Source organism: Dendrobates tinctorius, unplaced genomic scaffold, assembly GCF_039654945.1.
Source record: "Dendrobates tinctorius isolate UK_male_01 unplaced genomic scaffold, ASM3965494v1 ptg000075l, whole genome shotgun sequence".
Classification (NCBI taxonomy): Eukaryota; Metazoa; Chordata; class Amphibia; order Anura; family Dendrobatidae; genus Dendrobates; species Dendrobates tinctorius.
Genome location: NW_027361743.1, coordinates 22,922,890 through 22,949,784, shown reverse-complemented (window position 1 = coordinate 22,949,784; position 26,895 = coordinate 22,922,890). Strand labels below are relative to the sequence as shown.

The following is a 26,895-nucleotide window of genomic DNA, read 5'->3' as shown; positions in this document are numbered from 1 at the left end:
TGTTATGTTAATATTTATTCCGTAGACGACAATGGCTTCGGGGAACAATGTGACAAGTATTGGTAAGTATGTTACTCTATGTTATATGTACTGTATGTCTATGTATGTATTGTATGAATGTATTGTATGTATGTAGTATATATGTGGTATGTATGTAGCATGTAGTATGTATGTAGTATGTATGTAGCATGCATGTAGCATGCAGTATGTATGTAGCATGCATGTAGTATATATGTAGTATGTATGTAGCATGCATGTAGTATATATGTAGTATGTATGTAGTATGTATGTAGCATGTAGTATGTATGTAGCATGCATGTAGTATATATGTAGTATGTATGTAGCATGTAGTATGTAGCATGCATGTAGTATATATGTAGTATGTATGTAGCATGTAGTATGTATGTAGCATGCATGTAGTATATATGTAGTATGTATGTAGCATGTAGTATGTATGTAGCATGCATGTAGTATGTATGTAGCATGTAATTTTTTTTTTTTTTTTTACATTTAACACATTAGCCGGATGATGGGACTACTACTGTCCCATCATTGGCTAATGTGTCAATCACTGTCATGGTAGCAGGCATCGCCCGATGGGACTTGTAGTCCCATCGGACGATGCCTGCACAGCCCACCGGCAGGCCGGCACAGCCCCCCGGCAGGCCGGCACAGCCCCCCGGAGCCTGCACAGCCCCCCGGCAGGCCGGCACAGCCCCCCGGCAGGCCGACACAGCCCCCGGAGCCTGCACAGACCACCGGCAGGCCGGCACAGACCACCGGAGCCTGCACAGACCCCCTGGCAGGCCGGCACAGCCCCCCGAAAGGCCCGTACAGACCCCAGAGAGGCTGTACAAGGGCAGGAAAGGGTTTTTCTTATTCCGATACCGGAAGTCCCATAGACTTGAATGGGACTTCCGGTATCGGAATCGGCGATATCGATACTTTTTTTAAAGATCGGCCGATACCATCCGATACGATACTTTGAAGTATCGGACGGTATCGCTCAACTCTAGTCACAAGTGAATGGGAGATGCTGCAAATACTATTTCCAATGACTCAGGATTGCAGAATCATCAGTGCAGGGTCATCAGTGTCTTAGGTTTATGTAGTCACTCCCGTGGTGTCACAGTGTCCAGCCATGGTAATGTGGAGCCGCCTTCCTTGTAACGCCACCACTGGACAAGTGAATCAATATACAATTTTAATTTAAATTGTGGACAATGGACCAGGAAAAATACAGAAGTCATATGGCTTTATAGCAAAATTTAAAATTGCCCCCAATCTCTTAAATGTGATGTTTCACCACAGACTTGTGTAGTATATCTCTTCCATCAGAAGGGTTTGTTCTGTTCATAAATCTGAAAACTTTGGCTATTTGCAGCTACTACTAGGAGCTCAGTGAATAGGGATATATACAGCTACTACTGAAAGTAGGATCGGTGAAAATATCTAGACAATGAGCCCTCCCCAGTGGTTGCAAAAAATGATTGTCAGAAAGCAGAAGCACTTCTGTGTCTCTTAGCTAGGGTCTCAGCTTCTTTGTTGCCTCCTCCTTGGTTCACCTATGTTACACCTTTACAGGATAAGTCTTACTTAAAACATATTGTTATAGTTCTGTACGGCATTGTTCTTCAATATCACCATGAGCCCTAAATCCTCACTGCCATTAAACCAAACTTTTCATAAATCAGTAATATGAGCGAAAAAAAAATAAACTTTGTAATGTATCTTATTAAAGAACTCTGCTTCTTTCTCAACTTTCCTCCACTTCTTCTCCTCTTCCCTGCCCCTAAACTCATTATTAACTCTAAAAAGCAATTACTTTAAATCCATCCTGCTCAAAATACAATTGACTGCCAGCTAACTAAGGGATCAGGTTACTGCTGCCTACTAAATTCTACAAAGTGAGAAGGATGGCCCAGGAGGGAGGAGCAAAGTGGGAAAAAAACACAGTGCTACTGGTTTTTAGTAAGTGTTCACTCTAATGCTGGATTCACAGCTACCCTGCTCAATACTGCCGCATAATTTCCTCCATGCTGCTGCTTCTGCTTCTAAACATCTTCTACGTAGACACATGAGAACAGAGATCCCTCCTCTCTGTGCATTTATGCGGTGTATGTGAGACAACATATCAGCCAGTCTACACCCACTAGCTCAGAGAAAACTTAAAATGAAAGATGGAGCCTAACGAGGAAACCTTGTGAAAATGCATGATAGAAATGTAATGTAATAGTGTTATCCCTCATGTACACGCATGTTATTCAGAACACTTACCCAGCAATGACAGGTATACTTTAAGAAAGCATTTGATATTATCACTTAAGATTTAGTAGAGAAATTCATAAAACATGGACTCCTCCCACACATAAATGTTTAAGAAATGCTTTTATTTTGATTTCTTTACATTTTTTGACATCATAAAGCCCTTATTTTGCTCAAGGATCTGCTAAGTGTTCTCTGGATACAAGGACTCGACGGGAGACTCAAACACGCTCCTTTATGTTCAACAAAACATGGTGCCTGTACCTGGAAGGTAAATGTCTAAGTGTTGGCGGCTCGTCAGCCTCCGTCATGACGCTTTCAGCCTTACATACAGGGTGGAGGAGATATGTCCTTGTTTGTTCAGCAGTCCACAGCTCAGTGATAATTCCCAGATTAGGCTAAACTTCCTACAGCTCAGTAATTAGACATTTACGTGGCAAGCGTGGGGGTTACATGTATAATTTATCATTTGGTGAAAAAAAAAAAAGAACCAGAAAGATATGGAAGAAAAAAAAATAAAAAAAAATAAAAAGCCTAAAATCACCGCAAGCTCACACAGAAGAAAAATAATACAATATGTTCAAAACAAACAAACAAAACGGTCCCATGTTAGAAAACGGTAGAGATAAAGCGATGTCGTCTTCTCTGGAAGCTCGGTAAGTGCAGATATGACTATTTTTTTTGCATGGAGAAAAATCCGTCCGGGCTTCTATTATCACAGCAAGGTTGTTCGATGGGATTCTTCAGAAATTCGACAGATGCTGCTCTTCAATTACAGGTTCCTGATCTTCAATAACTGGTGGAAGTAGATACTGGAATATAAAGCAGAAAATTAATTAGTCGCTGATATAATACATACCTGGCCATATCACTATTACTGACATCATCTCTACCGTTAAAGAAGATTTCCAGTTTTATGTAAATAATGATTAAAGGGAACCTTTGTCATCAAATATGATGTCTTATCTGCCATCTTCATGTTATAGAGCAGGAGGAGACGAGCTGATTGATATATCGTTTTTTAGGAGAAGTTTCAGTAAATCTTGCAAAATATTCATTTAAATTCCTACTCTTTCTATGCTTAAGAGTCCAGTGGGCGGACATATTTAGTGTATGACTCAGTAGGCCCTCCCACTGGACTCTTAAGCATAGAGAGAACAGGAATTGAAATGAATTAAACACAGGTTGCCCTAAATCTTTCCCTACAAAACTATATATCAATCCGCTCAGCCATCCCTGCTCTATAACTTGCGGCCTACAGATAGAACTGCATTCACAGTGTGACAGATTCCCTTTAAAGGGCTTTTTGAGTTTCTAGTATTGATGGCCTATTGTCATAAGCCTTCAATATTAGATCACTGAGGGACTAACTCTTGGCATAATTGCTGGAACTTTATTCTCCCCAGTGGTGATCCGGTATCAGTCACAGTGGCGGCTCAGTATACAGAGAGGCGGCTGTTACTGCGTCCCGGCCCTGACTGACGGCCGGACCCAATGCAGAGCCAGTGTCAGTCATGGCCGAGGATGTGGTTACAGCCGCTGCTCTGTATACTCAGAATGGTGACTGAGCCAGCGCCGGCACCACCCCCGTGACTGAAACCGGAACGCTGCCAGGGGGAAAAAAAGTTTATTTTCTCCCTGCAGGGTTTGGCTCCGGTCAGGTTAGTAACGCCATTAACCTGCAGATTAACCTCATAACTGAAGGTTAGTGGTGTTTTTTCTGGTGACAGGTTCCCCTTAATGATTCACTGACTCTACTAGGTAAACATTTCTGGAGGCTTCAGTGATTACACAAGCCTTGAGGCTTCTTTAAAAAGCAGATTAATGGGGATCCCTGCCAATCTTATGTTCAGTGTATGGAGATGGCTACTCTTAGCATGCTCCTGTACACACTAGTTTTCTGTTTGGAAGTGACGGTCAGTCTTTTGATAATCCTATATTCATGGTCCTACCAATTTCTCAACTTAGCAGGATATCACCTAACCATAAATAAGTGATAAATTGCCGATCACTGGAGTCCAACGTCTTCTGATCTCAAGAACAGGGCGCTAAACTGTTCCGTTAACATGGAGCCTCACTGCTTCATTTATTCTAAGAGACTACTGAAGAAAATTGGGTATGAATACTGCAGAATCAGTGGTGATCCAAAAGCTTAGACCTCCAGTGATCAACAGCACATTATCACCTAGAATTTGGGAAACAGATATGTATGTGTATACATATATATATATATATATATATATATATATATATATATATATAAAAAATACACAGTACATATACAGCTATAAAAAAACAATTAAAAAAAATCAATAAAAGACTGTAAAAAAATGTGAAAAAAATTTGCGACTAGCATTGAATACGGTTAACCAATGGCTGAATATATGAGCATAGGACAGGAAAGTACTGGGCTTGGGGATGGGCGTGTGTGGGGGAAAGTAGAGAAAAGTGCAGTAAATCAAGAATGGGAAAATTAAATTGTTTTTTTCTCTATATAATTTAAATTTATTGTATTTATATGCATATGTAGAAAAAATATAAGAATCAATTCGTAAGCTCCAATACTGAACTTTCAGAATTGGGATATAGACTTTCAGAGGGTATATTAGAGGAGATATTTATTTATGTAAATTATTTATTTTACTCATTTATATAGCGCCATTAATTCCATGGCACTTTACAGGCATTATTAGCACTGTCCCCATTGGGGCTCACAAACTAACTTCCCTATCAGTACGTCTTTGGAATGTGGGAGGAAACCGGAGAACCCGGAGGAAACCCACGCAAACATGCGTGCCGTCCGTAATATATGTGGCTATTCTATATAATTATCTACAATAAGTATTACAATCTGTAAAACATGTAAAGTAGAATTGCGCTGCCTTCCCGTATCTCATATACTGCTTCAACTTACTCCACATTACAGATTACCGTATGTAAAGAGTAAGACCTTCTATACAAGAAATTACATTTTGCTTCATTTTGCTAAAACAAACAGTACAAAAGTGTAAAATGTTAATTCAGAACTGGCAAAACGGAAATCATATTGTAGTTACATTATATCTTCACTGTTAATGTGCGGGTTAGCGTTATTCAGCTTAGTTAAATTGCTATTATATGTGAGATAAGCAGTGGTGGCATTCTCCTACATAGCGGTTAGTAGTGAAGGGTATGACCTAACACAAAGAAGGATGATCTGTGAGCGTCCGATTACTAAGACCCCCAAAGTGGCTGTGGATGCACTATGCCACATCATCTACTGCCAGATCCACATGATCAACCCATGATAAGCCACAGAGACCGCGAAAAAGGCCATCCCAAAATACAGTCATTACATTCTAGTGACTGGAGTGGATCTCGGTGATCAAATCCCCACAGATCGGGCATATCTCATGAATCCTACTGACAGGCTATCAGTATCTGTTCTGGGAATCCCTTTTAGCGCATTAATAATGATAATTAACCAATAAAATGAGCAAATTGTTGCACTTCCATAATATGCAATTAAGGGCTTTATATACCAGGGGAAAGTGTGAAAGAAAGATGTTTTTTGATGTAACCTCTGTTGTAATTGAAGAAAATTGCATCAACTACCAGTACTTCTATTTTTACCTGGCTTTGATAAAGTACAAAACTGCAAAGGGGTGAGGGCAATTAAAAAAATATGAAATTTGCTTGTTCAAGATGGCGGCTTTCCACATGGGTTTTGCAGGCCCGTTGGTTGAAAACATATTGGTAAATGAGTAGATCCATGTTGACGTTGGATTGGCCAGATATCACAAACACATTGCCGTCTATTATATATTAATTAAAAAAATAAGAACATTTTGAAATTATTTCTTGGTCTATGAGGGCACTTACTTGAGCTGGAATTTAGGCTTCCATACTGTAGTCCACCTCCAAAGCTAGATCCAAATCCAAAGCCTCCACTGCCCAGGCTTGCACCACCGCCAAGTCCGGAGCCAAGGCCAAGCCCTAAGCCACCTCCAAGGCCACCTCCAAGGCCACCGCCTAGACCACCACCAAGGCCACCACCAAGTCCAAGGCCTCCTCCGAGACCACCTCCTAGTCCTCCTCCAAGGCCACCTCCAAATCCGGCTCCACCGCCAGCTCCTCCACCACCTCCCACAGCAGAAGATACAGTAGATTTGGACATTTGGACGGTGATGCCACTTCCAGAGCTGAGTCTGTAAGACAGAGAGACAGAGGATTAAATACATTTTATGTGCCCATTTCCAATCTCAACTGATAAAGTTTGATAATGAATCCAAACATGGGAGCTACAAGGAGGTGGGTGATCCTTGTGGCAACCTATAGAATGGTCACTAGGGCTGGCTTTACAAATTCACTATTTCTCTCATTTGCCCCGTATGCAAAAATGGTTGAGTGAGTTGAGTCAGTCAAATATACATGTTTCTGACACCTAACACATCTGATGGTGACTTAGCTCCCCTATGAACAAAAAAGGATTGAACATATTTAAATCCAACTGCCCGATCCTTCTTGATGATCTTGCCCAAATCAGTTGCTGTTGTTCTCTTGTGTATTGTCAGCTTATCATTTTAATTCCCAGGCTCCTGCTCCATAGATCTGGAGAAAAGTAAAGGTCCCATACACATTAGATAAAAGTCATCCAAGCCTACTAATTTTGCAGGGATTGGCTGACCACCCAATGTGTATGGTAGCCTATTGACTCTCCCTTGACCAATGATGACAGGAGAGAGAAGGATCTGTCATGTGGAATTTCAATGGCCAATCTATTTTTTCACCGTAGACCTAAGCAAGGCCGGGTGAGATGGGTGTACATATGTATGGGTGAATCAGGAGAGATAGCATGATCGTTAAATGAATGACCATCTGTCTAAAGTGCATGGCCAGCTATAAAGGTGAATATCATATATTTTATTTTTACTTAGGAGAAGAAGGAAGGAAGAGATGATGGTCATTTTCTCTTGTATCTAGAGTTTTTCTTTAAGCAAATGATTGTGTTCCTTTTAGTCTCTGAAGCAAGTGATGTTATCTACAAACTCATTTATCACAACCCCAGAAATCCAAGTAATTAGACACTTGATTCAGAAAACAAAGATTCTTGTAGCTTTTAAAAATACCTAAAAAGCAACACAAATTGTCACTGTTCCATAAATGTAAACTACGTACCTGGGACAAGGGACTAAATGAAATGGAACTGATCCGAATATGAAATGATAAGAGATGTAGGTCAGTCCATGTGCAAATCTTCAGGGTTGTCAGTGTTGACAAAAACAGGCCTTCAGGTATTGGGTCAACAGAACTTAGTAACTGACTGGGATTTTGAGGTAGGAGTGAAATTTGTGCTGGTCAAGGGGTCTACAACTTGGACAACTGTTGGCCAGGCCAACTAGTCCGTGTCAGTTTCAGAAAGTGCCACAAACTTAAGTAAGATAACTGATGCTTGTATGGCTATTTCTCCAGGCTCCACCATACCCATGAATAATCAGTTAAGGCAAATTTTCTTGTGTTATTGGGAACAGGAGTTGTCCAGTTGAGGGAACATGTTTTTTCCCACTTAAATGTATGTGTTTTAGGCTAAAAATCATTTTTGCAATCGGTTTAGTTAAAAATGTTGCACTATTTGGCTTTCACATGCTTTTTGCTTCCATGAACATTACATTTTGAAGTGGTCTATGGTCATCAATTAGCTGAGAGGAGCTCAGAAAAAGAGTTACAAACTCCGTGTCAGACAGGCAGGACAACCTCAATGACGGATTTTCAACTGATTCTGCAGCCATCAATAGACAGTGAAAGACAGAGGCCGTAGAAGGCAAACAGTGGAAAATTAAAAAAAAAAACAATTGCAAAAAAAAAGATTTTTTCCGCCCCCAAATACATGCAATTAAATAAAAAAAGAAAATTGTCCCCAATGGTGGATAACCTAAACTTATTGCATACTGCTGTATTATTGAGTTCAATATATAGACAGTATACCACAAGCTGAGCCCTAGAAATATGTACAGAAGTAAAAAAACGGCACAACATTTTAGAGAACAATTTTAAGTAATAAACCATATGAACTTTTCACAAATGTTAACAATTGCATGTAAATAGAGTTACTTGTGCAAAAAAAACCTGTAGTAAAATCTTAGGCCAGAAGCTTGTAATAACGATTTCCACATGCCGTGACATTAATAATGGCAGAAACTAAAGTACGTTTGGATCAAAGTTAATCAAGTCTGGCTTTTTTTTTCAGATGTAAAATGCTCTTTAAGGTGCAGGCAATAAGAATGTTAATTCCTGTTGCTTAGACCTCTGCTAATCATTTCATGGCATCTCAAGAACTCTAAACCTCTTCTGAAATATTTCTTTCCCTCTTTCAAAGTTAGATGAAAGATTTCTCGTCTGGAACGAATGGTGTACCTGGCTGTCCCTTTCTATAGGAAGAATATAAGCACTTAAATGGTCATTGCTTTTCCAGCTAGCCTGATGTCATTTCATAGATAATGTGATAAATAGGCAATCTGCAAATTACTTTATTTAAAAAAATAAATGACACTGATAAATCACTCAAAAGTGATAGAGAGTAGTAGCAGAGACATTGAAACAGATTGCAGGAAGTAGGGACCGGTATTTGTTGATTTACAGGAAGTGGGGCGGCTCGTTGTCTCTCTGCTCCTGCTCTCCTGTCTGTCAAACTAGTGATTGGCTCTTTTTGGTGATCTGGCTCTCTTGGCTCCGCTCACCAAAAAGAGGTGGCTCTTTTGGATCCTAAATGGATCCCTATTAAAGTTGTGTTCACAATATGTGAACACATATTTAAAATGACATGAATGTAGCCAAAAAACCCTATGGCTGGATCTCCACCTACTTGCAGCCAGCCATAAAATTGACGAATTGGCAGAGTTTGAGTCATGTTGGTGGAGTTACGTCCGCTGAACACCAGAATTTTACGCCAAGTAAGAGCCATTCAGAGAATTCTGTGAGTCTTACTGGGTTGCCGGCTCCCATCGTTCACAGCAAGGAGCCGGCTCTTTGTCTCGATGCATTTATGAACGACCCATCACTATGCCAAACTGCATATAGGCATAACACAGAAGTAGGCAAGACAGTCATTGATCAATGGCATACTAAAAAGTCAATGGCCGACCTTCATTAATCAGTTTTAGGCAAGAAATGTACTTTAAGAAGTCATAATTACATATAGTAGTGCGCTTGAAAAAAGATGTCCATCAGTTCAATCAAGTGATGGGAAATGTTAAAGGGAAGAGGAATAGGATCATCAATAATGCAAGATCCAGTTTACCCTGAATGCAAGATTTTCCTTTCTGATCACAAGTGTCGATTGGCACAATCAACATGTAGAACAAGAATTGTAGACATATTCCGGAACCTAATTTTTTTTATGTTTTTTTTTTCCTAAGTGGCCAATGATGCTTGCACATAAATTTGTGACTTTTCTCGAAATTCAACAAAATTTGCGCAAAGTGCGCCTTTCAATACATTTTGTATTAAACCAATTTTTACTTTAGACAGGAGTTAACCGAGTTCGGTCTTATTAAATGTGGTCCAAAGAATCAAAAATATTGACCCTGTAGATCGCCGATGTCACAGCAAAGGACGGGGAGAGCTGAAGCAGCTCCTCTAACAGAACAGCACAGAAGGGTTAATGATAGAAATGCAAATATAGGTCAGACTATCACTTACACGCCAGCAGCAAAACATGAGGTAAGTAACCTCTATGTAGGTCACCGCGCAGTATATTACCAGTGATTTATTGATTACAACAAGCAATCTATAGAAAGCTCTATACAAAATGTCACCCTGAGAACCCGGCACCATGCAAGTATCTGCTGCTCATGTGTTATATCAAGGAGCGGTAATTCTGCACCTAGTATCTTCCCCGGCGTCTTTCTGTTATGCAATCCCAGCTCTGTTCTTTTATATTATTTCATTCCTTCTAACAAGGTATTTATTCCTCTGTTCTGCTGTAATGCCAGGAAGATAGCAGTCAGCGCCGCATACAGAACATAATGCATTACGCCGCTCTTCTGTGCTCTGCTCTATTTCACTAGTAATATTTTACTGGAAATACGGCACGACTATTTTTAGCAACCCATTAACAAGTACGCAATGAAGAAACACATTAAAGCGAGGGTCTTGTTTGATGCAGAAGCCTCTCTCCAATGTTCAGAGGGAAACGTCAGAATATCAAGAGTGAACATCAGCAGAGAGGAACATAGTCATGTTTTTGCGTAGGGACGATTTGCTCGGATTGATAAATCTCTAATAAATAGTTATTTTTCCCTTTTGTAAAGGAGTCTGTGTCTTATCCAGTGGTATATATACAAAAGAGTGGTCCCAATATCCCATCACCCAGGAGAGAAGAGAATGGCCAGGTAGCTGTTACTTTTCCCATCTCTATAACCCGTGAGCCATTCCTTACCCTCTGATTTACTAACAGTGTGGTTCCTCTGGGGCGGGACTTCTCTGCAGATTATCCTGCCCAGTAGCAAAGAAGATACCACACATATTCATGTTCATATTCATCTATATTCATCTGCGGTGACCTAAGCTAGACACGAACATGGACTTATTGGGTCACAGGAATGGTTTTTGGGCGTGTGGTCTTTTTCCCTATTGTAGAGTCGTCTGTTTAATGTGCAGTGGTATGCATAGAAAATAGGGGACTCCATATCAAAGATCAAAATGGGCAACGCAACCCAGGTTATACAGACAAAGAGAAAATGGATATGTGTATATCACTACATCCCTTATCTCTTGGGCCTTTTTGATTTGCTAAGAGTTCAGTTCCTGATTTGCTAACAATCCTGTTCCTCTAGGGTGGGGACATCTCCACAGCATATTCTACCTGGCAGTAAGGATGATACCATTAGCCAGGACCTTGTTGAAGCTGCCTGGCCTGCTTTTATAGCATATATAGAAAAAATATATAGATACACAGGAATGGGTCTGAATGTATGTGGGCCCTTAAGTCACAAAGGGCCCTCATCCTATCCAAGCTCAGCCTGTCAACTCTCCAATTGTTTACCTAGATTGTTAAGCCCCCTTTACCACTGACAAACAGTGGACTCTAGCATTTGCCCAGGTGTGTCTAGTGCAGATGTCAATCCTATAGGGAATCCTACAATTAAATATGTTCTCCTGATATATGATATTGAAGACCTTTCCTTAGTAAAAATTTGTCAATATCAGATCGGTGGATCTGTATTACCTCCACCGATCACTGTTTTTTAGCTGTAGCGGCAGCCGGATGTAAACACTGAACGAAGCTGCAATCAATGTGTAGCAGCCGTTGTTCAGTACCGCAGAACAGCTCATCTTCTCTTGAGGTTAAGACATCCATATCATATGACCGGAGAACCTCTTTAAGCCTCTGGGAATGAGGGAATACGTGGTCGTCTGTTACTTCCCAGGCCCAGAACGCTAATCTGACTCCTCATTTTGCATTTTGCCGCTGCTCTTTCTGTTCGGATTGACTTCTGTATACTAACACTTGCCCATCACTGGGGAGTTCATGCACAAAAAATTGATTACAAGCAAGGAAAAGTTACAATAATTCCAAAGAAAATATTTTTTTTCTGGGACTCGGATAACATCTGCACATAGACTGTTGCAAGCGAGTGTCATTAAGGTGGGCACGCCACAGTACATACATTGCCTCTATTTGTTTGTACTGATAGAAAATGCAGTATTACAACCCCAGTAAATTATTCTAGCTATTAGTCATTTTGCTATCTATCCGGTCTATCCGGTCACTTTAGTCTTCGGTTTTTATTTTCTGTTCTCCCAGCTACATCTGATAAGAGCGTGTTCTTCTCTCCGGCTGCCTATTAAGGAATAACTACAGTTCTACATTCTGGTTTTACAGCAGAAAGGGCAAAAAGAGAGAAAGACAGCTAAGACCCTACTGTCGTTGCGGTATAAAACATCCCCCCCCCCCAGCCCGAGTGCGGCCTGACCTCCTGGGCAATATACCTGTCATATTATGACAGACTATGGAGGCCATAATGTAATCAGTCACATTTTGATTACCCAGCTCCTTTTTTTTTCTTCCTCTCACTCCAGTATATTTTTCACATTCTCTAAATTTCTGCTTATTTTTGGCTGACATGTCCCTCTCGACTCTAAATTGCTCTGCTAAATAATTTAAAATGGATTAGACCAGAATTCTTCCCGACAGTTTAAGGATTGTGAATAAATGCTCCATTCAGGCTTTTTTCAATATTACTTTTCTTTTTTTCGACAGCGGATTTTTTGGTCACTTCCAAATCCACTACAATTACTGAGGTTATATAAAAAGGTAGAAATGTGACTTCCTGAAAATTATCGTAAACGTTCATATCTACATTAGTCACCGGTCAATGTATGACGTCGTGACTAATTAGGACCTAGATTTTATTCTAGCCAGGATAAAGCATCTAGAAACGATCCTGGTTTCTACCCATCGAAGTCTCACTGAAAATTTGGGCAAAAGGTTGTCCATAATCCAAAAAGTCCTACAACTCAATGATCTGGCCCAGCCCTATTGCTTATTAAAGTTTAAAGCTTTTGTGAAAAATGTAAATTGTCCATTTCTACCAATGTATTCTATCTCATTTTTCCTTTGGCTCAACTTATACTCGAGATATAAGCTGACCAACTTAATAGAAAAACACGGCTTTTCGATATTCCATCAGAAGACATTTATGAGATATGTGCCTATATATGGCGACGAAGTGGTTGCGATGTGATCTACAGCACCTTCTGTTTTTTTGCCAGTATAACACCATAAAATGCAGATTTTGTACTGTGACTTTGTCAGATGTCTTAAAGAAATTTGGGAAAAACTCAGGGTGGGCAAATTAGAAGATCGAACGATAGCCTTTTTCTCCATGTTATTAGTCCTACTGCAGGATGTCAAAGTGGTGACGATTGTGACAGGCACCAATCTGGGGACACAAGGTCATAATGATTTTCATTTAAAGAGGTTGTCTGCTGTCTTTTGATTGATGACCTATCCTTAGGATAGTTCATCAATGTCTTATCAGCTGGGGTCTGACACTTGGCAGCCTCGCCAATCAATTGTTATCAGTGTCAGAGGCTGCCGCCGGCTGCTGGCTGTCTCTTAGTAGTAGCCGAGGCTTGGTACTACACATCTGCCTCCTATTCAATTCAATAGGAGGCGGATGTGCCATACTCTGCCGTGGCCACTATCAGAAGGCGGCCAGCTCCGCAAGTGAGCCCTTCCGACTGGTCATCAATGAAAAAGCAGTGGACATTTTTAGTGTATAAATGACATTGAAACACCTGGGAAAGAGTTTTCTGAATATTTCATGCTAGGAGTGCAGTGAGACCTTTAAATTTAGGAGCTGTGTATCAAACCAGGTTCCTTTAAATAGGACCTGTCATCAAGTTAATAGTGGTCAATTTTTTATCTTAGGCCAGGGTCACACTTGCGAGTGCAATGCGAGAAAGTCACATGAGTCTCTCGCCTCAATACCCGGCAATGCCGCTGGCACTTGGGACTGGAGTGTGCGGTTACATGTCTTTCTATGCAGCTGAACACTCCGGTCCAAACCGCCGGCGGCAGTGCCAGGTATTGAGGCGAGAGACTCGCGCAAGTTTCTCGCATTGCACGCGCAAGTATGACCCTGGCCTAATTCTACTCCCGTTGCTTCCCTGAGTGTTCTGTTTTTTTTTCTAAATCTGCCATACACATCCATAGTTATGGGCCCTTTTATTTAGTGCAGATTCTTCTGCCGTTTGCCAGATGGTTGTTGGGGACATGTATTTAGGTTCCTATGAATAATTACCTGTTGAGCACCGTCCCCTTTGCAACGACTATAAAAATGAGACTAAATAAAAAAGTTCACATGTCTGCAGTTGTATGGCAAATTGAAAAAAAAACAAAAAACAACATACAATGACTCAGGCGAGTAGCGGGAACAAAATGGTGACAGGTCGCCTTTCATTCCAGGGACCCTATACACCTCTGCCTGTGAATGTAGCATATCCCAATGTAATATACGCAGTGATCATTCTAAACACCAGGCTGATATTTCAATGCCAATTTCTCAGTGAAGTAAAACATTGTCTCATATCCAGTTCTTGGTGTCCTAAATTTACCGAATAGTCACCTTACCTGATCTGCTTAGGGTCTGATTAATTCATCCCACTCTCACTGTATGTTCCTGGGCTGTTTGAGCCAAGCTCTCTAATTTACAGCCTTCTACACTCCATTACTCAGCAAAACCTGCTATCAATCAGCTGGGATCAAGGGAACAGCTGTTCACGGTAAGACAAATGCAGGTCAGGGAAGGCAGTAGATCCTGAATGAACACAGCAAGGACGGAAACCTATTCCATGCTGCAGGCTATAGAGCGCTATCTAATGCACCGCACTTTTACCAACTAACCGGCTCTGATAAATCCCATGGTAAACAGCTGATAACTAGTGATAAGCGACAGTGCTAAGATAAGGTGTTATCCACCATGCTCGAGTGCTAACCGAGTATCTTCGACATGCTCGAATAATATGTCTGAGTCCCTGCGGCAGCATGTCTCGCAGCTCTTTGAGAGCTGCAACACATGCAGAGATTGGCTAACAAACAGGTAAGCCATGCATGTGTTACGGCTGTCGAATAGCCACAAGACATGCAGCTGCAGGGACTCGAACATATTATTCGAGCATGCCGAAGACACTCAGTTAGCCCCCGAACATGGTGGATATCACCTTCTCGGAGCACGTTCGCTCATCACTACTGATAACTAGTGTGACAGAGTAGCAATGCCATATCGTCCAAAATCATACACATATCTAATCATAAATTCCAAAAAGATAATGGAATATTTGAAGTTTTTCCCTATTTTCCAAGAAACTAGCTCAAAATTGGGCAGAAAGCTCCCTTTAGGACTATTTAATGTACGGTATGTTCCACCAATTTATTAGCAGGTCTGATCCATAAAAATTGAGTCTTTTGGCAAAACAATTTACCATATGTACATTTTTGCCAACAGACTCAACACTTGCCAGTTTTTCGAAAGTGTCCTCCTAGAGAAGAAAAGCTGCCTGATACACACAGATAGAATTTTTCGCATGAGTCCTGCCCTTTTTGAGAGGCAACACCCATCTGACCCTGTTCCTACCTGTTGGACATCTAATAGAATGTCTGCTCTGTGTCTAATGTTTGAACACTCCAATGTCGGGCACAGGAAAACTTTTGGGAGTGCTGTTATTGGGATGTTTAGGCTGCACACAAAATATTTGCCAACTCTTCTTAGAGTTTGGAAGGTCTCACCTTTTTTTCCGGGAGAGTTATGATCTATAATTAATAAATATATATATCATATGAATTATTGTTTCATACCTCAATTCTTCACTGTCCATCAGTTTCTTGTAGGCTGTAATCTCTACATCCAGTCCCATCTTCACGGCCAGCAGATCCTGGTATTCTTGACCATAGTGAGCAATTTGCTGTTACGGTAAAAACGAGCACAATTAGAATGTGTCTTTATACTTCCGTGATGATACAACATGAATAAATGTAAATTATTTTTTGCAACGGTTGCAAATAAACAGGAAAAACCTTTTTGGAATATTTTCATCTCTTTTTGACGTTTAGTACGAGTCGATCAAGAGGTTTAAAAAAAATTATAGTAAGATTCAATGTACTCGGTATGAAGTTGTGTCTTACGCTAGGGCACTGATACTATCCCTATCAGATAGTCCTAAAGTTAAAACATGGATTCATCAGCTTAACGCTCGGTTGTAATGCTAGAAGTAATACGCTCCAGTGTATTTCTTTGGATCACTTTCCCTTGCAAGTTGAGTTCTCAAGATGTTCCTACCACGGCTCTTGCAAGCCTTACCTTTCTAATGTCATCTAGTTGAGATTTGAGAGCTGTAGCCTGCTCTTGGTAGGTGTCAACCTCGCTGGATGAGCTGGACTCAGCTTCTGCAATGGAAGATTCCAGCTGAAGGTTCTGTAAACCAAGGTAGGAGTCAGTTATGTTATATAAGGTACATACTACATTTACAGTAGACATAAACTTAATGGAAACATACAATGGCTAATGATTTTCTTTCTTTTATCCAAGAAATATATTTTGTTTATTCAGATATGAACATCTTTCTAACTTTGGAAGAGAAGATACGAAACCCAGCACTGCAAAAATAAATAAAAAGACAATATACAAATGTCTTCATAAAATGGAATTAAAAAATTCAGTAGAAAAGTATATAATATGAGTCTTACACATATGATATGTGTAAGGACTCGCAGTAGTCCGAAACGGGTGAGACTCACATCATATACTTGTCCACTGGATTTTTTTTATTTCATTTTATATTTGTATATTAAAGATCATTTTTTAAATTATTTTTGCGGTGGAGGATTTTGTCTCTTCTCTATTAAATGTTACTCGAGGGCACCGGCCTGGAGTTTCTGTGCATCGCTTGTATCATTCACACTTGTCATTTCTCGCATTAGTGATGAGCTGATACAGCTTTTCCTATTTTTTTTCACTTTGGAAGTCATCTCACCAGAAGTTAATATGGAAGGGTGGAGTGTCTTGAAAATGGAAGCTGTTCTGGCACCGCAAATCAAGTCAACAAGGAATCCTTGCTCTATGAATTTATCATTCAATGATCGGGGGCTGTTCTATAAGCTAGATATATCATCTAGCACAGGACAGATAATAAATGTATTATGATTGGAGGTTTGAAGAATGCGACCCTCCATTCATAAAAAATACAGGGGTGCCAAAGTTCACCGTGTGAATGAAGTGTTAGTGAGCATGTGCGACCACTTCTATATGCACTGTCTATAGGAGTAGTGGTCACACATGCTCACTACTGCTCCATTCACACTGAGGAATTTGGGACCAAAGATGGTGGTGGTGGGGGTCTCTGCAGTTGGACCCCTATTAATCATACATTTGTGATCTATGCCGTGTATAGATGATAAATGTTTTTGTGACTGCAGGTGCTTTGAGTCCTGAATATTATTTTGAAGGACATATATCTGGTTTTGAAAACCCATGCAGTATATGGAGAGATCATTGTTTTCGATGTGCAGATACATCTTTTCTCCTCTGGGAGCACTGTAGGGGAATCAAACACTTACTGCCAGGTTGCCCCACAGATTACAGGTGATCGCCAAGATTCCCATCATTGGTACAAACTGGGATCGGCTCATTTTTAAGAAGAACTACTAACGGAAAACCATTGTAGAAAGCAAACAAACCCTATCTGTACATTATATATAAAGTAGAACGTGCAGACATTCAAAGTATAACAGGTTTGATTACTTGATACCTACCAGAGACTTAACCCTTTCGATCTCACGAATTATAGCGTCGACTTGGAGTTTGATAGATCTGTATTCTTCCTTGAATGATGTCAGTGCTTGTACAGTTGGCTGCGTGGATCCAGATGCCAAAAATAACTGTAACATATGGAAATCATTATTATATAGTGAAGAATAATATAACCGTATAATTGTATGCTAGCCCTGCAATTCTCTTGTATGTAGGATTTATTATGAAGGTGACTTCTAGATACCCAGAGATCTAGCTTAAAGCTTCCCAATGCCAAATATGTAAATAGAGAGAAAACCCATTAACCCGGTGCCATTTATATCACTGGTGTCCCCCTAGGTACCAGGGTGTAACTGACATCTCAGCACCTCCACAGCTCCCCCAGGCAATATTTACTGTCCAATTATATTTGTTGTTTCTGTATTATAGTCCGTACCCAGTTATTAGATTGAGAAACCTAATTATGGGGAACATGGCTGCTCCATCAAAATATCCCAGTAAGTAATATGCAAGGGCAGGCAGCCAAATGTCCTTCTAATAAATGTTCATGATGGCCATCAGATTAGGATCAAGGTCTCCATGTGTACATCCAGCATCAAGTTGCACAGTGCCAAGCTATGGGTCCAGGGTCAGTGGTGTCTCTAGGAGGATAGGGCAACGACAAGCCACTTTGCTGCTGTCATAGTACGGTATTGAGCGATAGCATTAGGGCAGCAGATTGAGACAAGGAGGTCACTTAAAGGGGTCTGTTCATCTGCTATGTTCAGGGATGCACCAGTTTGCTTCCCTCAGCCTCATGAGAAAGCTTAACCAAAGGGACAGTTCTGCTGGCACATCACCTTAAATAATGAAAGAATGGGGGAACAAGCACAAGGCCCTTTTTGTCCTACAATGTAAAGGTGTAAAAAAAACACCATCAGGGGGCAACATACTAATTGTTCCTATCCAAAGGCGGACAATATGATTGTTTCCTCCCAGAAGTAGAGCTGTCAGCCCAATGCTTGTTCAGCCAATAGCTATTCCTCCTGTCCCACCTCCAAGTTTGGCTTGGTCCAACACACATATTTCCAAGAGCACAATAGGGGAGAAAGCCAATTCCCAATATCTCTAACTGCAGCTTATCTCCCCTCATAAGGGATCAGGCAGATGAAATTCAACATGTCCAATTGGTGTTGAATTGGAATTGGAGCATCCCCAAACACTTAAAGTGGGCCTGCTCATCTCCTGTGTTCAGGCATGCACCAATTTACCTTTGGGCTTCATGCAAGTTAGGGAGCAGCGTGATCTTGAAGATCGACAGTTTGGGCCATGGGCATGGTTGCACCACTGGTCTGAACTGTGCGCATTTCCCTGTTGCAAGCATAGGCAGCTTTGACTCTTCAGCAATGGAGGAGCACAAGAGGACTGAATCAATCCGGCTTCTGAGCACAGCTTGTAAACTCTAAGACACGTACCTTGTTCTCGGCAGCTGCGAATGCCTCGTGTTTGGTCTTTGCGACAAGTAATTCATATTGTGATTTCATGTCAGAAATGGCTGATGTCAGGTCCACAGCTTGGGCATAGTTGTCAAATGAAATGGAAATTGCTGCCTTGGTGCCGCTGGTGACAATGGACTGGACTTCTCTGACTTTCTGTGAATCGGAAAAAGGAGAATAGTAGATCATCAATCACACCAACATAGGAAGAGCGTTAAGGATGCATAGATTATAATCTGAGAGGTTGGGGATATGTATGGAAAAATTAATCTCGCCTCCCTGATTCTTAATAGTTTGGGGATTTGTAGAAGTAGATCAAGAATATTTTACTAATGTTATTATGTAATATGTGAATTTGCTTTGAGACTAATGTTCTTCATGTATCTGTTACTTACAGCATCATAGATCTGCTTGGACAGAGCGATCTGATCTTCCACTCCAGTTAGTTTGGTCTGCAAGTCGAAGATTGTCAGGTACAAATGATCAACATCCTGTAGGGAAGAGAAAAAAAGACTTTAGTTTACAATAGGGATGGGCGAATCTACTCGTTAGGACTCGTTACTCTGCGAGTAGTAGGGGACTCGCAGGACTCGGTACTCTGCGAGTTTCCAAGCGATTACTCGCACAGTAAAGAGTCCAAAGTAAATCAATGGCAATCCTAGTTTTGGTCCGTTTTGTATTCTACTCAGATTCTCAGATCAATGCTTTCTGCTTTCAGAGTTTAAATCCGAGTTTTGCTTTCAGAGTTTAAATCCGAGTTTTGCTTTCAGAGTTTAAATCCGAGAGCATTCAGAGTTTTGCTAACTCGCTATCACTGTAGGATCATTTTTGACAGTCAATCCGGGTCCAGCAGCAGAGGAATCGCTGCAAACTCGCTTCCCCATTAATTAACATTGGACTCGCTAGACTCGCAACGAGTAGCGAGTCCTGCACTCGGACTCGTTAGAGTCTAGCGATTCCGAGTAATTTAGGATTCGCCCATCCCTAGTTTACAAGTGAGAAAAATATAAGACTGTGATACATAGATAAGAGATAAAGATTATACATAAAAGATAGATGATAGATAATGATAGGAAGATAGATAGATAGATATGGGATAGATATGGGATAGATAGATAGATAGATAGATTTGGATAGATAGATATGGGATAGATAGATAGATAGATAGATAGATAGATAGATAGATAGATAGATATGGGATAGATAGATAGATAGATTTGGATAGATAGATACAGTAATTAGATAGATAGATATTAGATAGAGCGATAGATGATAGATAGATAGAGAGATAGATAGATATTAGATAGATGATAGATAGATAAATAGATAGATAGATAAAGATATAGATAGATACACAGGTAGAGAAGCATGTCAGCGCTATCTTACCTCTTTAAGTGTAGTCCATTCCACCTCCAAAGACTTTGTGTTTGAGCTGTCCTCATCATATCTGCAAACACCAATGATAAATCGGTTTAGTCTGAGAATGTGGAAACAGAACTGAAAAAAATATTGTGAAACCATGAAACCATTTTCAGTCACTGTGATTTTTGTTCATTTTTGACCATCTCTTTAGATAACTTCCTGGAGGAAGCTGACAGTGAGTGTTCTATTTCCCTACAGCTCCCCTACAGGATAAATGAAGCAGTGCTCATCTACATTAATAGGCGATTGGTGTAATGCACGGACATATTATATCCTTCTGGTTGAGAGATAATCATTGTAGTTGTCGAAGAAGATTGAATGGACCCGTAGAAGCGTCAGCCAGACGCGAAACGGCCATAGTCCTTGTATGTGTTTTGTCTCCCCTGTCGGAAACTCCCTTTGTACCTGCACAACTGCACTTTATGGACATGTCCATTTGAAGCAATTAAAGGACTTTTAGCCACAAAGGATCAGGTAAATGCAGCTTTTCCATTTCTCTTTTTCGGTAATCATTGTAGTTGTTCTCTACTCTGCAGTGGTGATTTCATTTACTTATTGGCTATCAGGTGTGGGTCCTGAATGCTTAAAGGGAATCTGTTAGCAGGTTTTTGCTACCTCATCTGAGAGCAGCCTGATCTATGGAAAGAGAAGCTGAATCCCATGATGTATCACTTAGATTACTGGGTGCAGATGTTCTGAAACAATCAGAGCTTTTAGATTTAGCAATGCAGCAGAGTTGAGAAAGCTGCTCCCTCCCAGACCACAGCTAACCACGCCCACACCACAGCTAATCCCACCCACACCAGGCTCTGTACATACAATGTCCATAGACAGTGAGCTATTTATCACAGGAGTGGGCGTGGCCGGACTGATGTAGTCTGGTAATGTTAATCTCTTAGTGATAAATCCTTCACAGTTAGTAAACAACAGCACTGAGTTTGACAAGTGACACATCCCTGACTTCTGTGCTTTAGCCTCTATCTCCTGCTGTCTTCAGATTACATAGCAAAAACCTGCTGAAAGATTCCCTTTAAGTGTTACTAAGTCTTACGTTTTAATGACTTCTGAAGATATATTTTCTAAACTACACAATTCGTTTATTCAAATAGGAATTGCAGCCAAACTCGCTGTAAAAATGATATCTCACTGTGTAACACTCTGCAACATGTGATGTGAATTCTCAAAAAATTGTGTTTATGGAGAAGCCCTCTAAATTCAGCAGCCATAATGAGCCCACTAGCCCACTAGCGCCCTGCTATTTTAATGATCGGCATTTCTGGCGCTCACTCACTTGGCTTGGATTTCTTCAATCACTTGCTTGTAGTGATCAATTTCGGCCAAAAGTGCTGTCTTAGTTTGGGATAGGACGTCAATCTGGGCTTTGTAGCCGGCAACAGCAGTAGTTGCGACCACTCCAGCGTTGGCTGGGCCGCTGGGGTCACTTCTGTTGTACAGATTGATCTGGGCTTTCAGGATGGTGTTCTGTTGTTCTAGACTGCGGACCTGAAAGCATAAAACATGCCTCATTACAGCTCGGCATTCATGTGGTTCATATATTAATATAAGTGGACACACTCGGTTCTGCGTCTTTGACAAAGTTGCCTAAAACTAACTATTGTCATATCTGGCATTACAGCTCAGACACATTGAAATAAATGCAATATACATGGATACAGCCCATGGTCGAGTGGGGTCAGGAAGAATGCCGAACCTTTTTACTATATTGTAACCAATCTTAATTAAATAGTATCCTGGAAACTTTATAGATTCTTTTTGTTTAGTGCACATGATAGCTATCTGTACTCACCAAAGGGCTCATAAAAAAGGGCCATTTATTGGCAGCCTATGGTGGTGGTCCAAAACAGCACTTCGAAGACATACCGGTAAGTTCATTCGCTAGTACAGTAGACCATCAGTAAAAAAAAATTAAGCTCGTCTCCTGATATTTTATTCTGTGGTCATTAATCCTCCCTTCATGTACAAGGAGGGTCCTTTATAAAAGTTACGGGACTTTCTGAGAATCGAGGATCCAACATCCACACTCATGACAGTCTTTGTGACAATTAGTGATGGCGGCAATAGTCAGAGCGTCGCTGGAGTGAAGGTATCGAATGTTCATGAGCAGTAACATTCATTGCATACTGCTACGTATAGTTTCATTTTTCTCATATAGAGCGACAAAATCCTGATCGAGGCATGAAGGTTACATGACACAATTATTACTACCTGTAGTCACCACTATAGGGAGATAACATGAGTGCCAAATACTGATAATACAGTATGCAGTCAACGCCTGCACTCCCCCTAGTGGTGACTGTAGGCAGTCAGAATGTTATCAGATAGCTGTATTCTCTCTATATGGGGCCTCTGTAGTAAAAACTCAAAAATTATATATATATACATATTTATTTTACTCATTTATATAGCGTCATTAATTCCACAGCGCTTTACAGACATTGTCGACACTGTCCCTGATGGGGCTCACAATCTAAATTCCCTACCAGTATGTCTTTGGAATGTGGGAGGAAACCGGAGAGAACCCAGCAAACACGGAGAGAATATACAAACTCCTTTCAGATGTCGTTCTTGGTGGGATTTGAACCCAGGACCCCAGCGCTGCAAGACTAACCACTGAGCCACCCTCATATATATATATGTTAATGAGTACAGATACTTAGAGTTATGAGAGATGATGTGAGACAAGGATTGTAATTAAGTTTAAAATGAACCAAAGTGATTGAAGGGAACAGGGTAAGTAGCCCCCGTTATTTGTCATGTGCTCAATAAACAAAAATGTTACTATGTTAAGAGGAAGATACAATAAAATATAAATATAAAGAGTTAATCCTTAGAAATACCTTGTCAATGAAGCTTGCAAACTTATTGTTGAGACCCTGGAGCTCCTCCTTCTCCCTCAGGCGGGTGACTTGAACAGTGTCCACAGAGGGTAGGGATGGGTCAATAGATGGGATATCAGGAGCACCTGGTCCACCGCCCAATCCACCAAGTCCTCCTGGTTTGCCAGCAGCAAACAGGAAGGATGGGCTTCCACCATAGCTGCCTATTTTGAAACCTCTACCACCTAGGCGACCTCTTAGCACACCGATGGCTCCACCAAATCTACCTCCAGCACCACCAATGCCACCACCTAACCCAAATCCTGCTCCTGCTCCTGCACCGCCACCGAAGCCTCCACCAAACCCGGCTCTCAGACCAGCACCACCAGCCAGACCAAAACCACCTCTTGATCCAAAACCTCCACCACCAGCTGCTGCTCCTAGCCCAACTGCTCTGGAAAGTCCAACTCCTCCAAAGCCACCACCAAAGCCACCACCAAAGCCACCACCAAAGCCTCCACCAACCCTAGCGCTGCTCCTGGCTGCAGAGAAGAGCCTGTTGCCTCCATAAGATGCGCCATAGCGCACAGCAGAGCTGCTGACTTTCACTTGCTTTTCCACAGTCATGTTGAGATGTATCCAAGGCTGAAACTTCCAGAACAGAGCTGTATCTGGACCTCTGTGCAATTATATACCCCTGCCTGGTGTCCAAAGGAGACGCACAAACTCTGCTTCCTATTGGGTGAGGCCCCTTTTAACAAGACTCATCAAAATTCTGCAATCAAACTCAGCCTAAGGGCAGGTAATGATGAAGTTCAAGACAAGGGTTAGCAAGCTGCTGAAAGAATTAAGAAAATGTCAGCGTACAGTGTTTAAATTTAAGCTCATTGCCAAAGGCTGGCGTTGCCTTCACTTTGCTCCCAGGCTGGAAGTTGTTGGAACTTGTCATTTTTATATTCTGATGATCATCATTTTTTGGTGGGATGTTCCTCAGTCATTACATGGACTAAATATACTGTATGCAGGCGTGAGAGAGGAGCCTGAGCTCAAGTCAATGAGGATCTTGCCACGTAGCTACTTTTATTGACATTAGATGTTAATATTGTACAGCCATGGTCACATCTCCAGGTTTTCAGTGCAGGACATAAACTCAGATTATCCTACCAATCAATTCACTTTAAAGATGCTCTGAACCTAAACTCAACCTGCAGTAGGGTCCTTAATCCTACCGAAAATCTATCTATCGATCTATACACCTATCTATCTATCTATCTATCTATCTATCTATCTATCTATCTATCTATCTATCTATCATCAGCCTACCCTTTAATATCTACATCCATTTGTAGTTTTCATTCTCAGACATACTAGAGTCAATTTCATAGAAAGTTAATTAACTCATCATGTGTTTTTGGAGTGTGGGAGGAGGCCGGAGTTCATGAGGAAAACCCATGAAAATATGGGGAGAATATGCAGCTCCCAAGGGCATAGCTAAAGGCTCATGGGACCCGGTGCAAAAGTTTAGCTTGAGTCCCCTCAGTGCAGCTTCATTTCGGAGCCATAGGCCACGACTCACCTGCTCCTGTCAGCTGCATCACTGGATCTAGTAAAGGAAAGTTATCATCAGAAAATGGCCTATTTGTTAAATCAGGTTTTTTTGTTAAATATATTTCTTAATTTTTGGGGGCAATTTTTTTTTACTTTATTACATTTCATTAAAATAATATAAATAATCTTGCAATTTTCACTAGTGACCACTGGTATTTTTTTTTTTTTTTTTAGACTCTGACTTCCTTTTGTTTCAGGAACCAACAGATGTAATTGGCCCCAATGGTTGGATTGAAGCATTTTAATGAACATGTACAAAGGCCATTGTGAAGGGAGAAGGGTCAGCTGTGACATCGCCTGTTGTGATGGGTGGATCCTGTGTTATCAGCTGTGTATAGAGATGTACAGTAACATGTTAATTTAATCCTGCCTGCTGAAAACACTTCCTGAATTGGGAAGTGGGAGTCTTAAAAAGCCCCGGTGGCCAGTGTAAAGATAGCAAGATCATTAATTTGGCTTTATTTTTTTTTTAGTAAAGATCATGATATGAAAAAAAACTAATTTCCAAATGTTTATTTCAAAAATACCTGTACCACAAAAAACCTGATTTATACAATAGTCCATTTTCAGATGACAGATTCCTTTTAAGTGACCTGTCGATGTAGCATTAGAAGTGCAGAGTCAGTGTTAGTAGTGTGAGTAATTTTACTTTGAGACTGTATAGCTGGTGAAAAGGAAAGTTGGAGACCTAGGCTCTGTTCCTTCTAAGCCAGGTGATCCAAAACGTCACCAAACTAATTGTACAGCGCCAAATTGTGTGCCGTAATTATTCCTGGTGGCCAAGAGGAGAGAAAGAAAGGGCAAATGTTTGCATCTCTCATTCTCAAAGGCTGCAAGTGGGATAATCAATGTCAGGATCATTGGTGATCTAGGGCATAATTAGTGTGAATGTGGCATTTCTGGTGTCGAGTGGGTTACATGCTCATCCAGTCTCAGCATTGTCCATGCAGCCGGTAGGTTGGTTCCCTCTCATGCAGTGCTCGCTATGCCCCTCTCTTTTACACAGTCTGTTCTATGCGGTTCTTCATTCCTCTTAGGCAGCTCCCCGCAATCCCCTGTCATAGACTAATCCTTATGCCCCATTCTCACACAGACAGCTTTTGACGTCCCTTTCCCACAGACTGTTCTGTACTAGTGATGGATCTTTGCAACCTATCCGAAACAGAGTCAGCTCCCTGCTAGGAATTATGGGAGCCGGCACCCCGGTGAGGGCCACTAAAGTCTCTGAAAGGCTCTCACTAGGGGTAAAATGGCACCCAACCAAGCCAACCCTTGCCCACCCATCGATTTCTTTAGCTGCAGGTAGGCAGGGTTTCAGCCCCGCGTAGGTGAGGTTTCAGCTCTGTTAATTTCATTGTAAACATGTGTTTACCTAGGGTAAATGCATATTTAATAAAGGTCCATTTCCGATTCAAGAGCCGGCTCTTTTTGGTGAGCGGAGCAGGGACGCACCACCAATAGCGGTAGACCATGCGGCCGCTATGGGGCCCGTGAGTCGGGAAGAGGGGGGCAGTGCCAGCGCCTGCACTGGGCCCCAACTACATGGTAATTTCATCTGTACGGCATCCTGGTCTTGGATGCCGATACAGTTGAAAACAATGATAGGAGGGTGAGTGTCAGCTGACTGTCCCTATTCCATTATTTTCCCTCTGTGTCGAAGCTCTGTGACATTTCAGCGCAGAGGGCCTGATGATGACACTATATAGGGCCATCTGTGCCAAACAGTGCAGAGGGTCAGAAGAAGATGCACTGCAGAGACCAGAGTAGAGGGGGAATGGGGAGTGTTTATTAATTTTTATGTATGGAGGACTATATAGGACATATAATACTGTATGGAGGACTATATGCATCCCGTAATACTGTATGGAGGATTATAACCTCAAAAATAACCAACTGATGGAGTAGTCACAAACCACCAAAACCCTTTAAAATATCAGTTTATTAAGAAACATTAAAAGCTTTAACATTATATACATGCTGGTCTTAGAAGAAAGAAAT

At 41.1% G+C, this 26,895-nt stretch overlaps 1 protein-coding gene across 1 annotated transcript; it reads right to left on the bottom strand.

Annotated features, from left to right (window-relative positions):
• Positions 1 to 2,433: 2,433 nt before the first annotated feature.
• On the bottom strand, positions 2,434 to 23,967 carry LOC141096613 (thread biopolymer filament subunit alpha-like). The gene is made up of 10 exons (XM_073583347.1): positions 23,311 to 23,967; positions 21,744 to 21,955; positions 20,417 to 20,477; positions 19,426 to 19,521; positions 19,010 to 19,186; positions 17,558 to 17,683; positions 16,107 to 16,220; positions 15,605 to 15,711; positions 6,127 to 6,452; positions 2,434 to 3,077 (listed from the first exon to the last, which is right to left on the bottom strand). The coding sequence occupies exons 1-10, from the start codon at positions 23,914 to 23,916 to the stop codon at positions 3,055 to 3,057; spliced, it is 1,848 nt and encodes a 615-aa protein (XP_073439448.1). The 5' UTR covers positions 23,917 to 23,967; the 3' UTR covers positions 2,434 to 3,054.
• Positions 23,968 to 26,895: the final 2,928 nt, after the last annotated feature.